General features: G+C 41.0%; 1 protein-coding gene across 1 annotated transcript in view; it reads right to left on the bottom strand.

The window, feature by feature from the left end:
- The window catches only part of prmt3 (protein arginine methyltransferase 3), a 60,652-nt gene that overhangs the window by 38,304 nt on the left and 4,652 nt on the right, over nt 1–17,696 (bottom strand). Inside the window, exons 8-10 of the mRNA XM_085357746.1 lie at nt 16,582–16,647; nt 14,076–14,197; nt 11,000–11,099 (exon numbers count right to left, since the gene is read on the bottom strand). Of these exons, the coding sequence (XP_085213872.1) occupies nt 11,000–11,099; nt 14,076–14,197; nt 16,582–16,647 (288 nt within the window). The remainder of the gene's footprint in view (nt 1–10,999; nt 11,100–14,075; nt 14,198–16,581; nt 16,648–17,696) is intronic.

The raw sequence follows: 17,696 nt of genomic DNA on the forward strand, positions 1-17,696 counted from the left end.
TAAAAGAGATAACAAAGACCACCTTTTATCATTTGTGGAGCATAGCCAAAATCAGACAAGTTTTGTCAAGCGACAATGCAGAGGTTCTTGTCCATGCATTTGTGTCTTCACGTATTGATTATTGTAATGCTCTTCTTTCTGGGCTACTAAAGAAAAGTTTTAGAGGTCTACAGATGGTGCAAAATGCAGCTGCTTGGGAAATTTGGCACATTACCCCTTGTGGTGGGGCGTGGTCTGCGGTGCCGTGCAGATGCACCTGCACGGCATCCGCAATCACGCCCGCCGTGTTAAAACACGGGGACTCAGGGGTTGGTGGGGGGTTGTGGTGTGAGGTGATGTAAAAAAAATGTCTCAAAACACTGATCCCTGGACCCGCCGTGCCTCCCTTCCTGGGTTTCGGCACCACTGTAAACGACCACAGCAGACCCTGGTGCACGTTCATGCTTTGCAGCATACTTTATTAACACTTTCAGGGTTGCTGTACATCCGAACCCAGAGCTCAGCTCTCCCGCTGCCAGCTCAACATAACGACCACAACAACAACGCCAACCACAGGACCCAGTACAATATTTAATTCGGTGGGGTGTGATTGCGGATGCCGTGCAGGTGCGTCCGCCTCCTCTGCACGGCACCGCAGACCACGCCCCACCACACCCCTGTAATGAGATCTCTTCATTGGCTATCTTGTCAGGTTCCAGCAGATTTTAAGGTCCTGCTGCTCACCTATAAGGCTTTAAATGATTGGCACCTTCATACCTCTCCGACCTTTTACACCTTTATGTTTCATCCCGTGCTCTATGATCTCAGGACTCTGGCCTTCTAAAGGTTCCTAGAGCCAGAAAAAAGACAACTGGAGAGCGTGCTTTTTCTTTTCGTGCCCCGTTTCTGTGGAACACCCTCCCTCAAGATATTAGGCAGGAATGCTCTGTGGAGGTTTTTAAAACTAAGTTGAAGACACATTTGTTCACCCTATCTTACATGTCTTAATTCTATGACTTGTTTTTAACTTGTATTGTGTTTTTTATTTGTATTGCTATGTATCGCTTTTATTTATTTATGTTTTTAGTTTCAGATAGCTGTACAGCACTTTGTTTGAAAGCGCTTTATAAATAAAGTTATTATTATTATTATTATTATTATTATTATTATGGGGGCCCTTCTGTGAACTTTAGTTATTTCCATAGATTTTCAGTCGGATTCAGGTCTGGTGATTGGTAGGGCCATTCTAGCAGCTTTTTCTTTCTTTCAAACCAACTGAGAGTTTCCTGGAATGTGTGTTTGGGATCAGTGTCTAGCTGAAAAGTCCACCCGTCTTTATCATCCTGGTAGATGGCAGCAATTTCTTTTTTCTTTTTTTATCAAGAATGTCTCTGTTCACTTTTCCAATTATTCTTTCCTCAATTAAATGAAGCTTGCCAGTGCCGTATGCTGGAAAAAAGAGCCCCTCACCATTATGTTCCCACCTCCAACTAACATGGTGTGTATTACAGCATCCAAAGAGCATCGAATTTTGGTCTCATCTGACCAGACTATAGTCTCCCAGTATTTCACAGGTTTGTCTAAATGTTCTTCAGTAAACTTTAAATGTGCTTCAACGTGTTTTTTCTTTAGCAATCCAGTCTTCAGTCTTGTTTCTGTAGCTCTCCACAAGTGATCCTTGGGTCTTGGACAACTGTTCTGATTGTTATTTCTACTCCTCTGTCTAAAATCTTGCGGGAGCACCTGGTCGTGGACGGTTCATGGTGAAATTATGTTCTTTCCACTTCCGGATGATAGTGCCAAAAGTGCTCACTGGAACCTTCAGTAGTTTTGAAATTCTTCTGTAACCAGTGCCATTAGTATGTTTTGCAACAATAAGGTTGTAAAGGTCATGAGAGACCTCGTGAGGTGTTTCTTATGTGACATCTTGGTAATGAGACACCTTTTTATAGGCCATCAGATGGGACTGAAACAGCTGATATTAATTTGCACTAAGTGGCAGGATTGCTTTCTAATTACTGATAGATTTATGCTGGTGTTATGACTTTCCATGTCTTTTTGCACCCCCTTTCTTCATATGTTCAATACATTTTCCCTGGTTCATATTTCATCATTACACACAACTTAAATATAACCTAATTTATGGACATCTATGTTTTGATCTCTTTGCATTTGCAGATTGGATGGGTTGTTACCGACATCTGGTAAGAAGTTCATGTCAATGGCAACTTTAGCAATATATTTACTTCAGTACTTATTTTACCAGCTGTATACACTGTCCCTGACAAGTTGGTTAATCAATACCAGTGAATAATAATAGAGGGATGAGCCTGAGTTGTTTTGTTTTTTTAATAGTTCCATGAAAAGTAAACCAAGAAAGAGTTTATTTTTCCCCTCTTCATTTTTTGAACTGCACTTTATATGTATTGACTTGTGTTAAGAAAAACAAGATTAAATCTCACCACTACAGTGACTTACTAACTTTTTTTATACCATTTCCACATATTGATCCACCTGCCTGAAGGGCTCAGTACCACAGACAGGCAAGCTAAGTGCGAGGAAACAGCTCCCTTGACTTCCTTTCAGACAGTCAGGCTGTTTGGATACTTGACACTGTGCATTTCCATAAAAGAGACTAATGAAAACCTAATGAGAATGGGCTGGAGCAGCTTATACCCATTAACCAAATTAGCATATAAAACACAATCGCCCTGAGTGGGATAATACACATGCATCTATACATATACACACACACACACACACACACACACACACATATATATACACACACACACACATATATATATATATATATATATATATATATATATATATATATACATATACATATATATATACATATACACATAAAAAAAAAAAACACCCAGCACGCCCCTGCGGGCGGTTTATCCTTCAAGCTCGGGTCCTCTACCAGAGGCCTGGGAGCTTGAGGGTCCTGCGCAGTATCTTAGCTGTTCCCAGGACTGCGCTCTTCTGGACAGAGATCTCCGATGTTGTTCCCGGGATCTGCTGGAGCCACTCGCCTAGCTTGGGAGTCACCGCACCTAGTGCTCCGATTACCACGGGGACCACCGTTACCTTCACCCTCCACATCCTCTCGAGCTCTTCTCTGAGCCCTTGGTATTTCTCCAGCTTCTCGTGTTCCTTCTTCCTGATATTGCTGTCATTCGGAACCGCTACATCGATCACTACGGCCGTCTTCTTCTGTTTGTCTACCACCACTATGTCCGGTTGGTTAGCCACCACCATTTTGTCCGTCTGTATCTGGAAGTCCCACAGGATCTTAGCTCGGTCATTCTCCACCACCCTTGGGGGCATCTCCCATTTTGACCTCGGGACTTCTAGGTTATACTCGGCACAGATGTTCCTGTACACTATGCCGGCCACTTGGTTATGGCGTTCCATGTATGCCTTGCCTGCTAGCATCTTGCACCCTGCTGTTATGTGCTGGATTGTCTCTGGGGCATCTTTACACAGCCTGCACCTGGGGTCTTGCCTGGTGTGATAGACCCCAGCCTCTATGGATCTTGTACTCAGAGCTTGTTCTTGTGCTGCCATGATTAGTGCCTCTGTGCTGTCTTTCAGTCCAGCTTTGTCCAGCCACTGGTAGGATTTCTGGATATCAGCCACCTCCTCTATCTGCCGGTGGTACATACCGTGCAGGGGCCTGTCCTTCCATGATGGTTCCTCGTCTCCCTCCTCTTTCTTGGGTTTCTGCTGCCTGAGGTATTCACTGAGCACTCGGTCAGTTGGGGCCATCTTCCCAATGTATTCTTGGATGTTCGTTGTATATACACACACATATATACATATATACACACACACACACACATACATATATATACACACACACACACACACACATATATATACACACACACACACACACACATACATATATATATATACACACACACACACACACACACACACACACACACACACACACACACACACAGATAGATAGATAGATAGATAGATAGATAGATAGATAGATAGATAGATAGATAGATAGATCTACATAAAGGAAAAAAATATGTATTTCTTTTTTCCTTTCTTTTTCAGTTTTACATCTGTCAAGAATAGATTAGATATTTAGATATTTCACTGGGTTATTATCTCTTAAGCATAAGTATTCTTTAGAAACTCTACAAAGAAAACTTTTATAATTACTGTGTCTTCATGTATGTACTTGGTGAAGACGTATTGAAAACTTTGTATCTAATAGCTACACATTTTGTGCCTATCAACCCTTTGGAGATTGAGTTGCTTTCTGTTATTGCTAGCATGAAGAATTTTGGTACAAAATCTGCATCAGCAATTTACACTTTCCTCCGCTCCTCAGTACCTCCTCTCTCCTTCTGCACTCACAACACGTTTTCCTCAATTACTGCAGATCATCATCGCTTCCAGTCCCAGGAGGGCCAAGGCAAAATAAAGGAGATGGTGTGCATGAATGAATGCATGTGTGGGGGAATAGGTCCATGCTTCACTGAACACTCAAGGCAGCACCTCTACATCAATGAGCCTCTTCTGTACCATCCAGGATTGGATGACACTGAATTATCATCAACATATCACACACACAAATCCCTGTAATAGATTTTTAGGGTGTTAACGCTTGGCGAATGCAGTATAATTTCCATTTAAAGACATGCAAATGAGAGATAGAGATGGAAGATAGTGTATTTGCAGTGCAGGTACAAGGTTATTAGAGGCCGTATTAGAGACTGAAATCAATTAGGTTTTTAGATGGTGGTAAGAGTTTCACACAACCAACTAGAACTGTTTTATTAAGTTTGCAAAATATTTTAAAGTTTAGTGTTTTAATGTATAATACAAGACTTTTAACTTCAGTTTTATAAGGTGCTATCAGCTGCTGAGAAGAGAATCTTTATCAAGTCAGCAGTATTTTTTAATATAATATTCTATAATATAATATATTGTTATTATTATATAATATACTATAATATAATCTATAATGTCAGATGTAATGAAAAAAACATTAACATTACTCTAAGATTATTTCAGGTTGGAATAACTACAAATAAGCAAAACCAGTTTGTGTATCTGAAACAATCTTAGAAATCTTGTAAATCTTGTTTTTGCATTACATCAGACAACTTAAAACAGCATCACACACTTTCCCAGGTATTGTTATCGAGTTTGAAACTCTATTATCGTGACCCTACTGAGGACATAATTTACAGTAAAGAAAACTAGTTGGTATGTTTTTGCAGCAGCAAGCAGTAACTTCTATGAGCATGTGGACATCGCCACACCACCAATGGCCTGTTATATAACAAGGAGCAGAAGTTTTTAGTTTTTACAGCTGGCTGAAAACCACCTGAAGTATTTGAAGGTCTTGTGGAAGTAAGCGCGGCCAATAAATCCTCATTAGAGCGCGGACACACCTGTGCCACTTACACTGTTGTGTGTGTCTGCTTGTTTGTGCGTGTGACAATTTTGCTGCATCTCAGTCCTTCTGTGAGTGTCTGTGTGTGTTTCTGTTGCGTTTTTGTGTAAGTGTGTGTCTGGGACTGACTGACAGACTAAAGGACAGGATGACTGATGACTACCACCCTTTTCTTGGGCAGGTGAGGCTGCCAGCACTGATAATGAGGCTAAAGAGGAAGAACTGCCTTTAATTTGACTTTACCCCCACACAGCGACTCAGACCTGATTATTGTTTAGACCGGAAAAAGTTGGTAGAATTTATTCAATAGAGTTAATAGCAATCAACTGATTTCCCAAAATGTGGTCATCTTTTAAGTCTCAATCACAGAAAAACACAATCTAACGAAAGCAGATGCACTTATTGTTTGTATCCTGCACATAACGAGTAATCACTCCCGGTCAGAGACTGTAAAGTCTATTTTGAATGTGTTCCTCATTTATTAATATAAAGAGGAGACCTTTACATACCACTTCTAACAGACCATATATACCAGCGACTGTAAGAGCCATCACGGTAGGTTCTTGTATGAAACATGTTTATAACCAGAAGAAGAGAGTTCATGACTTTCACACTGTCGCATATACAGGCAGACAAATGCAGATCATAGAACAAAATTATCCTTGTTGTGGTTTATTACTAATATGAAGATTTAAATACGTATTTTAAGACTTTTTAAGCGAGATTCAAGTATTATACAAGAAAAGTTTGTTAAAGCCAACTCTCCTGTCTCCTTACAAGTCTGCATGTCTGTGCCATTAAACACTATCAATCACCATCTTTGATTGATCTCTGACTAACAATCTTCACTTAGCCTTAGAGAAACTCAGCTGTCCTCCCCCCCATCAGCTCACTGGTCTCTTATCTGCTCGGCACTGTTTGTTTTTTGGTGTGCTGACAAACACGACCGATCAATGCTCTGAGTTATGAAATGACAGTGGTGTTGCTGAAGGCAGTCTCTCAAACACTGCCACAGTAGACAAGGCACTCATTTGCCCCCTTCACCACCACCACCACTACAGATACTCCACATTCATCACCCATCTCCGTCTATTAGCCCTGCAACCACTATCTGCTCGATAAACTCTAACAGCTGGACATAACTTTGTCTCTCTTCAACCATAATTACTTGAACTTTAACCTTAGCTTAGTGAAGCTCTTTCATTAAATATGCTTCAGATAGATAAAAATAGACAAATCTTTTCTTTTAATGTAAAATTCATCATCGCAAAATCCAGGTTAGGAAAAACATGTTTTGAGGTTATTCAAATATGACATGGTTCCTTTGCCACATCAACCACAATACGTTCTCTTGATCTACAAAGCTTGCATTTAGCCTAGTTAAGCCTATTTAGTCTACAAATTACAATTAGAGCGTGCCACAGAAACTTACTGTGGTGTGGCTGCTCTACGCTACTACTCTGTTTTTAATTCTGATCTTTTTATTCAACTTTTGTTGAATAAAAACAACACACCACAGGAAAGAACAAAAAGCTTGCAGATTCTCTGCACTACAGAGATGTTAGTTGCTAATCTATTCTTAGTTACTAAATTCCCTCCTGTGCATGTCTGCCTTTGCTTTGACCCAATTAGGGCACTCTCTGTAGTATACCCCGAGAGCCTATTCTGCACTAATGTGTGTGTATTGAGTTGGGTCAGACAACACCAGTGGTAAGCATTAAGACCTTGCTAGAACAGGGCATTACCAAAAAAATGCCCAACACATACAGATTCTGATGTGGGCTTCATTCCTGAATAAGTGGCCTGGTCACATTTCCACAGAAGTTGAGACTTTAGTCTTATCACATCAAAAGTAGTAACATTTACAACTGACTTTAAACATAACACAAGTCTGAACTCATTAACAGAGAACATCTTAATTTGTCTTCTTGAGTCACTCGATTCACTAAAGTTGTGATTGTTCTGTCTCAGTCTCATGCTGCACAAAATGACCTCACTAAAAGCTTTGAAAAAGCTTTGAAACCTTTTTGTGTTCTTGAGCTCCTTTTCACTCAGTGCCCAAAACACAACCCTCTCTGGCTTTTCAATGGTGAATTCAATGTCAGATTAACAATTCACGCCATCTGTCTACAATGTGACTACAATACATGACTGTAATCTGTGATTTGATAAAATATCAGATGAAGTCAGTTTGTTGCTTCTGGCTGTTATTACATCTGCAGTGTCACACAGCAGCAGGAGCCTCTCACGAGCCTCATCACAGTGAGAATTGTGTGCATTTACACAGACAGCACAAGAGCGGTCACTCCATTAATCAATCAAATAAACATCTCTGATATGAAGACACACATCTATCTGAATCTATCAGCAAGTTACTTCAGTTTGAAAGGTCTGAACTATTAATTCACTGTGTTCTCTCAAATTATTAATAACTATGAAAATATAGCAACTATGATAAAAACCTGTAACTTGGTGCAATATAATTCACTTGATTAACTGTTGAGGCATATTACATGTACAGTATTACAGTGAAACCCTCCAACCGTAATGCCAGCTTCATTATTTTTTCTTTTTTTAAAGATGTGGGTGAATAAAAGAATTCAAATGAAAAATGCATCCACCACATCTCCACACACTCTCTCAGACATTAAGGCACGACCTGGATATAAGACCGTTTACCCTAGCCACAGAGCCTACTTCCTTTGACAACTGTCATTTTTCCTTTTTATACAGGCAGATCGGAGGGCAGCTTCTCAAGTCCAAGCCACTCTGAGAAATGTCTACCATCGCTGCCCTGATGAGAAGTGACTGGAGAATTCTTAGATTTATTATCAGTCTGTGAGCCAGTGTCATCAGAGATTACGCCCCCTATCCTTCAACGGTCCACTGGCATGTCAGCCACCGAATTTCAATTTCCCCCTTTAGAGGATAGGAAGGCTCTGCGTGGCGACCCCTGCTTGTGACCCTGGGGTTTCACAGTGGATGGAGGAGGTAGTGGAGGGGGGACAGATACGGGATGCTCATGAATTAGGTATGACTTCAGCAGTGCATTCAACTTTGGCTGTCCCGCATGTATCGCTGAGCAGAATCTGTCTGATAAATGGCCATCACAGCGAAGGAAGACTGCTCCTCCAGCTCCAGGTAAGATATTCAGAGAAGCTCATGGCCGAATTTAGGCTGCCCGAGCCGTATTTAAAACATAAATCCATCCTGCTGCCACCTTGGATTCTGAATCCTTATTAGCCTGTAAACACTCACTCAAAAATTAACCTCATATTATGAGTGTATTTTTTTAGAAGAGATCTGTTAAAAGAGTTCCATTTCTCGGGCGGAAAATGAGTTTATGACCTATGATGGACCCACAAATCTTAGAAACATGGTGTCTAAGGAGATAATTCCTCTGGATGGCATCACATTGGCCTCCAGTAACACTGTAAGAAATCTTGGAGTCACTTTTTAGCAGGATTTGCTTTTCAGTGCTCATATACAGTGGGGCAAAAAAGTATTTAGTCAGCCACCGATTGTGCAAGTTCCCCCACTTAAAATGATGACAGAGGTCAGTAATTTTCACCAGAGGTACACTTCAACTGTGAGAGACAGAATGTGAAAAAAAAAATCCATGAATTCACATGGTAGGATTTGTAAAGAATTTATTCGTAAATCAGGGTGGAAAATAAGTATTTGGTCACTTCAAACAAGGAAAATCTCTGGCTCTCACAGACCTGTAACGTCTTCTGTAAGAAGCTTTTCTGTCCCCCACTCGTTACCTGTATGAATGGCACCTGTTTGAACTCATCATCTGTATAAAAGACACCTGTCCATAGCCTCAAACAGTCAGACTCCAAACTCCGCCATGGCCAAGACCAAAGAGCTTTCGAAGGACACCAGGAAAAGTATTGTAGACCTGCACCAGACTGGGAAGAGTGAATCTACAATAGGCAAGCAGCTTGGTGTGAAAAAATCAACTGTGGGAGCAATCATCAGAAAATGGAAGACATACAAGACCACTGATAATCTCCCTCGATCTGGGGCTCCACGCAAGATCTCATCCCGTGGGGTCAAAATGATCATGAGAACGGTGAGCAAAGATCCCAGAACCACACAGGGGGACCTGGTGAATGACCTGCAGAGAGCTGGGACCAAAGTAACAAAGGTCACCATCAGTAACACACTACAACGGCAGGGAATCAAATCCCGCAGTGCCAGACGTGTTCCGCTGCTGAAGCCAGTGCATGTCCAGACCCGTCTGAAGTTTGCCAGAGAGCACATGGATGATACAGCAGAGGATTGGAAGAATGTCATGTGGTCAGATGAAACCAAAGTAGAACTTTTTGGTATAAACTCAACTCGTCGTGTTTGGAGGAAGAAGAATACTGAGTTGCATCCCAAGAACACCATACCTACTGTGAAGCATGGGGGTGGAAACATCATGCTATGGGGCTGTTTTCCTGCCAAGGGGACAGGACGACTGATCCGTGTTAAGGACAGAATGAATGGGGCCATGTATCGTGAGATTTTGAGCCAAAACCTCCTTCCATCAGTGAGAACTTTGAAGATGAAACAAGGCTGGGTCGTCCAACATGACAATGATCCAAAACACACCGCCCGGGCAACAAAGGAGTGGCTCCGTAAGAAGCATTTGAAAGTCCTGGAGTGGCCTAGCCAGTCTCCAGACCTCAACCCCATAGAAAATCTGTGGCGGGAGTTGAAAGTCCGTGTTGCTCGGCGACAGCCCCAAAACATCACTGTTCTCGAGAAGATCTGCATGGAGGAATGGGCCAAAATACCAGCTACTGTGTGTGCAAACCTGGTAAAGACCTATAGTAAACGTTTGACCTCTGTTATTGTAACATAACCTTTGTTGGCAAAGTATTAGGTTGTATTTTTGTTATTGACCAAATACTTATTTTCCACCCTGATTTACAAATAAATTCTTTACAAATCCTACCATGTGGATTCATGGATTTTTTTTTCACATTCTGTCTCTCACAGTTGAAGTGTACCTCTGGTGCAAATTACTGACCTCTGTCATCATTTTAGGTGGGGGAACTTGCACAATCGGTGGCTGACTAAATACTTTTTTGCCCCACTGTATGTAGAATATTTATAATTTAACAAATAAATACGACTGCTTTCTTGCATTTGTGCAATATCGCCCTGTCTCAGAGTGATGTTGAAAAACTAGTTCACACATTTCTGGTCTATTGTAATCCATTATTATCCGATTATCCTAAAAACTGCCTGAAAAGGCTTCAGTTGATCCAACATGCTGCAGCAAGTTATACAGCTTACATGTACTTATTTATGTAAGGTACGATTATTGTCAACTATTGATTTAAGAGTAGATCAAAAACCAGGTAGACAGCACCCCCAAAGTGAAATAGACCCAGTACAGTGCTCCCTGCAATTGTTGTCTGGTTTGCTAGTGTAGCTAAGTAAATGCCAATACATACTGCAAGAGCTTAGACAGAGAGGCAGTCTCCATTAAACTAGTGCATTTTGTCAAGACCTCAGGAAACTGAATATGAAGATCAGCTAGTTACAAACTGTCACTTGTGGATTTATGTGTAAATATGTACTGACCATCCATTCTGAGATGATGATGTCAACCTTCTCTACAGGGAGCTTGATATCTTCTATGCGACCTTTGATCAGTGTAATTTTATCCTCCAGCTGGTTGGACCTGTAGAAAATACAGACATATGTCTAATATTAATTTTATATCAACCTACATTAAACAAATTAAACATTTTCCACAGAATTCTGAAACCCTAACAACACCCAACACCCCGAAATTAATGGTCTTAAAGATTAAATCTTCATGAAATTAAGGGGAAAAGGGATTTTGAGGGAAGAAAAATTCCTTGCACAGCATGAAAAACCTCGGATCTAAATTTTAAGTTTCTGCTGATGCTGACAGAATATTTCCTACTGCTGCACCAATATAACTGGCAATAAATAAATAAATAAGTCAACTGTTACGTGTTTGTCAGTGAGCACTTCTTCAACGTGGCATCTAAAAACCAAGGCAAAGGTTATTCCTAGTATTTTTAAATTAAATAAAAAATAAGAATAATTCTGTCTATAATATTTTATTTTATGGTATTAAACCCGAGGAGTCACATTTTAATATTACACAGCACTCCCACTGTCACTTCAAGTTAACTTTGATTAGGTTTGTAACCATTCTGAAACAGAGACCACAAACCGCATTACAAAGATCTGCAACATCATACTACAACTCCATTTTCCTGTACCGTGATAGCTCTGCAGAGCAGTTAATGGCAGGTTAAAGCACGCTAGTCCGGTGAAAACTGCAACGTGTAAAGTTTGACCACTGGAACAATCTGTTCTCCCTGGTCTGGTCTGGATCAAATAAACCAAAATGCAGACATAAAAAGTGCCCTAAGCCATAGATTATAGTCCCCTGTAGGTTCAGACAGCTGAAGACACCACAAATATTTAACTGTTACTATTATACAAGCTTCTGGACCAGGTGGAGGCACATTCCATATATTAGCTATAAATCTGGAAGATTTATCGCTCTTTTACCATTCTTGCTTAGACCCCAGTGACCCCTTACATAATCACAGATGCAAAACAAACAGCACCAGCTAAAGTTAATAAAACTATGGTCGACTATTTCCCCTTTTTTGAGTAACATCAAAACTTGTCGTGGTTTGTGCAGGGGCATATTCGCTGTTCTGTGTATTTCCAGCCTGTGGACCGGCGATGTGTCAGGTTCAGGTAAGCACTGTGAGATCAGTGCTGGCTGTTTAAATGATCCTTCCTTTCAGACCAGCCAGTTTGGGCATCAATCTCTGTGAATATTCCATTATCATGACAGCTAATGTTACAGAGGACAGAACAATTACTCACAGCGGCCCAGAGTGCATTTCTGTAGCAGCGATCCTTATCTTGAACTGTCTCTCCCCTCTCAGCTGCTCTTCTACTGCTGCTATCACCTTCTTCCAGAATGCAATGGCCCCCACCTACACCCTACACCCCACCCGCCCACCACCACCCTTTCACAAGAAGGAAACACTGTAATCTCATTATTGGGGTAATTTAGAGGACAATGTCAGGACTCTGGGGAGAGAGTCGTGTCTGCGCAGCTTTGTAGGTGTATGTGTGTGCGTGTGTGTGTGCGTGTGTTGGAGAGAAAGAGGAAGTGAGGAAAAGGAAAAAGAGAGGCTTTACATGACAGTGAACCTAGTAATTTTTTTAAAGAATAGCACAGACCAAACGTGGCTAAAACACCCCGATTTACTTTCGTTAATGCTGCATTTCTGGGCAAACCACAGGCAAATACTTGCTAAAAAATCATCCATGCCTTCAGTTCATGCCGCCATTAACTTTGCTCACTCAGAAAAAACAGCGTCTCACATTTTTACACTTTATTGTCAGAATAAATTACGTCTTATCAGCTAATCCATCAATTCCATCCATTTTTTAAAAGTATTTAGACAGTATCTATTAAGGACGTGACTGTGAAGGGAGGAAGTCACGTAGAGCTTTTCATTTAAACTTTGGCGATGGAGTGGAAACAGGAGATGGATGCTCCTGCCCAACCAACAGGAGCCACTTTAATTACAATCCCGATATTAACATCAGGAGGAAGTGACGGACACACACGGGGGCCAGCTCTATGTGCATATACACACACACACGCACACAGAAATAAAATCACAACCCAAAGAAGCCATGGGTGGATTTTTGTATGCATTGCTGTATTTACGTGTGTGTGCACATGTGTGGATGTATGCTTTTTTTTTTTTTTAAAAGAAGAAAAAAAAAGGGTGGAGTGCTGGAGGATGTACAACATCTTTCTTTAGTTGAATCCTCACCGCTGGCAAACCTGCAATGCAGCCTGCATGCCAACACACACTCCAACAGCTATTCAGTGGGCTGTAAAATTAAAACGTCCTCTTCCCTTAGAAAACCCTGTTGTTTTGCTTATACTGCACTGTCTTACATAACGGAAATAATAGCTGTCATAATGGCCCCCAACTCAAAAAACCATTTAGGAGGCAGGGGTATGATAGTGGCTGCAGGTAGACGGAAGGAGAGCAGAAGCTGTTGTTGAGGTAAATGGACTCCACTGTGGAGTATCAGCTGCAGAAATACAGGAAACACGCGGCACATGAAATTGGACCGAGGACTTTATTAAAAGGGAATCAACAGGGGGTTCATCTGCATGTTCATCTGTGTATCTCTGTGTGTTGGGGCAGTGTTGGGGGTGACTCTAGACTTCAGACTGGAGATACTGCAGAGGAGAGGAGTGAACGAGTCAGATCACAGGTGTAAATTATGTACATTATGGCCAGGCAGCTGACAGCAGCTCTATTGAAGTCAACCAGCTGAAACAAATAAAAGGTAGCTGGAGGTCACACAAACCTCCACTCTCACCATCTTCTGCTGCACACAAAGGGAAGAAGATCTGCGTACTCTCTTGGCTCCACAGGGGCCGATATGAGGTGAGGGTCACACGACTCACAGGGGCTTGTACCAAATCTGATTAGTACTGACTGACTATTTGCACTTAAGTTGTAAAAAATGTAATTTTTCATTGCTGTGAGCACCGCAAAGGAAATTCTGCTGACAGCTCATGTGTTTTGGTGGAGCTGAACAGAAACAGAGTGCACAGGAAGAGTCTCACCTGACTATGTCCATGGCCTGGTAGATGATTTCGGACTGATCCACCGCTATAACCTTTTTGGCCCCAGCTTGTGCAGCAAACATTGATAATATGCCAGTGCCACAGCCCACATCAAGCACCACCTAAAGGATGCGATGGAGTCAAAATGAGAAATTACCCACAAACATGGAAAGCTCTTCACAGTCAAGGGGTTCAAAAACAAACACTTAAACAGGAGCATTTAACAGTGTTTACGATTGATTTCTTCATAATTCTTGTCATGTCCATGCGCTGCTGACCCCAAAAGGTCATCCAACACAATAACAACAGAGATCACGAAGGGAAACGCGATCACGTTACAGCTTTAAGGATAAAAGATTCTAGCCTATGCAAGTTATTACAAAAGAAAAAATCAAATATAACTGGAGGAAATAAAGACATGATTCTTATTTGGATTTTCTTTGACAACCCAAATAACTGCTAAAATGACAGCTGCCATATTTTGCTGGCAATGCCACTTGCACATTTCTGAGAATGTTTTTCTACACTTCCAGGGAACAGATAAGTCAACCACGTCCAGTCTATGGCTCTGTAATAACTTAACAAAAGACTTTACACTCACTTATTGAAATTTTCAGTTTTAACATTTAACCTCATCAAATTTTCAATTCAATTTTGTTCATATAGAGCCAAACAGCAACAACAGTCATCTCAAGATGCTTTTTATTATACGGTAAAGACCCTAAAATGATACAGAGAAAACCCCAGCAATCAACCAACCCCCTATGAGCAAACACCTGGCAACAGAGGGAAGGAGAAACTACTTTTTAACAGGAAGAAACATCCAGCAGAATCAGGCTCAGGGAGACGGCCATCTGCTGTGACCAGTAGAAGGTGAGGGGAGGAGACCAGGACAAAAGACAGGCAGTGGAAGAGAGCCAGAGATGAATAATAACTAATGATTAAAGTGTGAAAAGAAACATTGCATCATGAGAACTCTGAGCAGCCTCGGCCTATAGCAGTGTAACGAACTAAATGTTATATCAAAAAGGAACGTTTGAAGCCTAATCTTAAAAGTAGAGAAGGTGTCTGTCTCCTGAATTCAAACTGGCAGCTGCTTTCACAGAAGAGGGACCTGAAAGCTGAAGCATCTGCCTCACATTCTACTTTTTAATACCCACGTTACAACAAGTAAACCAGCACTCTGAGACCAACATGCTCTATTGTGGTGAAATGGAACTATGAGGTCTTTAAAATATGATGGGGCCTGATTATTCAAGACCTTGTATGTGAGGAGAAGGATTTTTAACATGGAGCTAATAATGAGAAGGCAGTAATATGCTCACCTGGGCAAAATATGCTCTCTCTCTCTCTCTAGTCCCTGTCAGTACTCTCACTGCATCATTTTGGATCAACTGAAGACTTTTCAGGGAATTTTAGGACACCTACCCACCAGTTTTGGCCAGTGTGGTCAGAAGTGAGCTCACTTTAACCACATTTGACAGTGATGTCACACAGGCTCTTCTATTGGCAAACTATAATCAGATAGGAACTGATATTACATTACATGGCTACTAATAATCAAACGATTATTAAAAAAAGAAACAAAGAAACAAAAGTTGGGTTTTTTCTTTCGCTGATGTCTTGCTGTTTCAACTTCAAAGACCGCATCAACATCTGGATTACTTAATGAATTCATGTTAAGCATGTTCTAAAGAACTTGCTCAAACTGCTGTTTAAACCCTTATTTTCTCTCAGCTTTTTCGCTCTTTGCATTTTTTAATCACCTCTATTTCAGGTTCCCATTGCTTTCACTTAATTTGTTCTTGTTCATCACCAACTGAGTTAAATGACTGAGACATGGACGCAGCGACTACATGCCCCAAATGTATAACACTGTGTGACTCTGTGTCTCTATTTAAGGAAACTCCCTGGTTACAATCCTGCTGTCTTTATGGGTTCACAGAGGGTCGCCAACATGGCGCTAACACAACAGAACGCAACTCCTCGCTTGATCTGCAACAAAAATATCCTGCTTGGTTCTGTTACCGGTTACTGAAGAAGGAGACGCTTCAACTCTCTGCCGACTGCTTCAGCCTGACAGGGATAATGGACGTTCCCATCAACACATCCTTCCTCCCCCCTCTACCGCCTCATCACAGCACTAACCAGCAGCGACCCATATAATGGATGGTCATGATACAGGCCACTGCTTCCCACAGCTAAAAGCAATGGAAAAGAGACGGATAGGGTGGGGGGGGTGGGGCGGTTAGTTGGAAGGGTTTGTGCTATGGGGTTGGTGGTGGATTGCATGTGTCTGTTATCAGGACTGTGCAGTCCATATTTAGACATGCTAATAAAGTCATGATGTGTTTTAAATCGGACACCGCGGCGCATTATTAATGTCTTTTTCTGGAAAATGCACATTCCTGTTTACAGGCTTGAGTGAACATTAAACTGGCTAACTCATACATGTAAACACACATTAATGTGTACACACGCAATTTCATTTGCTTGGATGACTCACCTTATCTCTGAACACTTCAGGGTTGCTGTACATGAAGTCTCGGTAACTCTCCGTGCGTACTTTATCCTGTGGATAGAATATACAAGCTGCTCTTGAATTAAAGAAAGGATTGCTTGTAATCTACAGTCATGTTTATGTTGTAACAAAGCTTTGAATTCAAGGTTGTCTACAAACTTAAAAAATAAGTAAATCCAGGCAAGTAAAGCTTTTTCCATATAGGGGTATATAACAGCAGGTTACAACAGTCTGTGTTGGTTTCCTGAACATTTATGAGCAAAACGCTGGGATAATAACAACTGGAAGGACACTGGAGGTCAGGTCAGGACTCGCTGATTAATCTGCCAATCATATCTGCCCACAAATCCAAGCACCTTCGCTCTGAGGGAAAAGCTATAAACGAAATACAGTAACACGGCTTAATACATGTTAGAACAGATATGAATCTGGACTTTTGACTTTGAAAGATTACAAGAAACAGATTTTAGAACCTTCAGTTCATGGAGTTTGGCAGAAGTTAAGCGGTCCCCAAGTACCGATATACACTTCCGATTTTTCCTGTTTCCATTTTTGCTAATGGAAACAGGAAAAATCGGAAGGGTATATCGGTAATAGTAACTCTGATTTTGTCTCCTGAAGAAAACAAGACAATAATTAAATAACAACTAATGCATAAGGATGAAAACTATGATGAAATGTACTGACACTTGAATCAGTACATTTGATGAAAATGTTCTGGAGAGATGAGATCCAATCAGATCTAATTAAGTTGTACAACTAGCTCCCATGCTCCCCGTTTATCATGAAAACAATACTACAAAACTGGCTTTTGTGCAGCCATTTCCCTCATTACCAGGTTTCAAAAATATATTTTATTAATTTGGTGAAGAAGTGGCTCTGGTGACTTGCCGAATGACATCACGGACCGGCCAATCAAACCTAATGAATAACTCTAAAAAGCGAGTTAAGTTGAGCCAAGCCAAGTAGGTAATAATGGAGAAGGGCTAAAAATATCCCAATCAACACAACAAAGTTAGCATTTCATGCCTGATTACTTTAAGATATTTAAGATAGATTTAAGATAATGCCCTTTCAAAACCAAAATTAAATGAAAAACT

This window comes from Diplotaxodon limnothrissa, linkage group LG1 (genome assembly GCF_057381915.1).
Source record: "Diplotaxodon limnothrissa isolate DT_005_m linkage group LG1, D_limnothrissa_male_GT1.1, whole genome shotgun sequence".
Lineage (NCBI taxonomy): Eukaryota > Metazoa > Chordata > Actinopteri > Cichliformes > Cichlidae > Diplotaxodon > Diplotaxodon limnothrissa.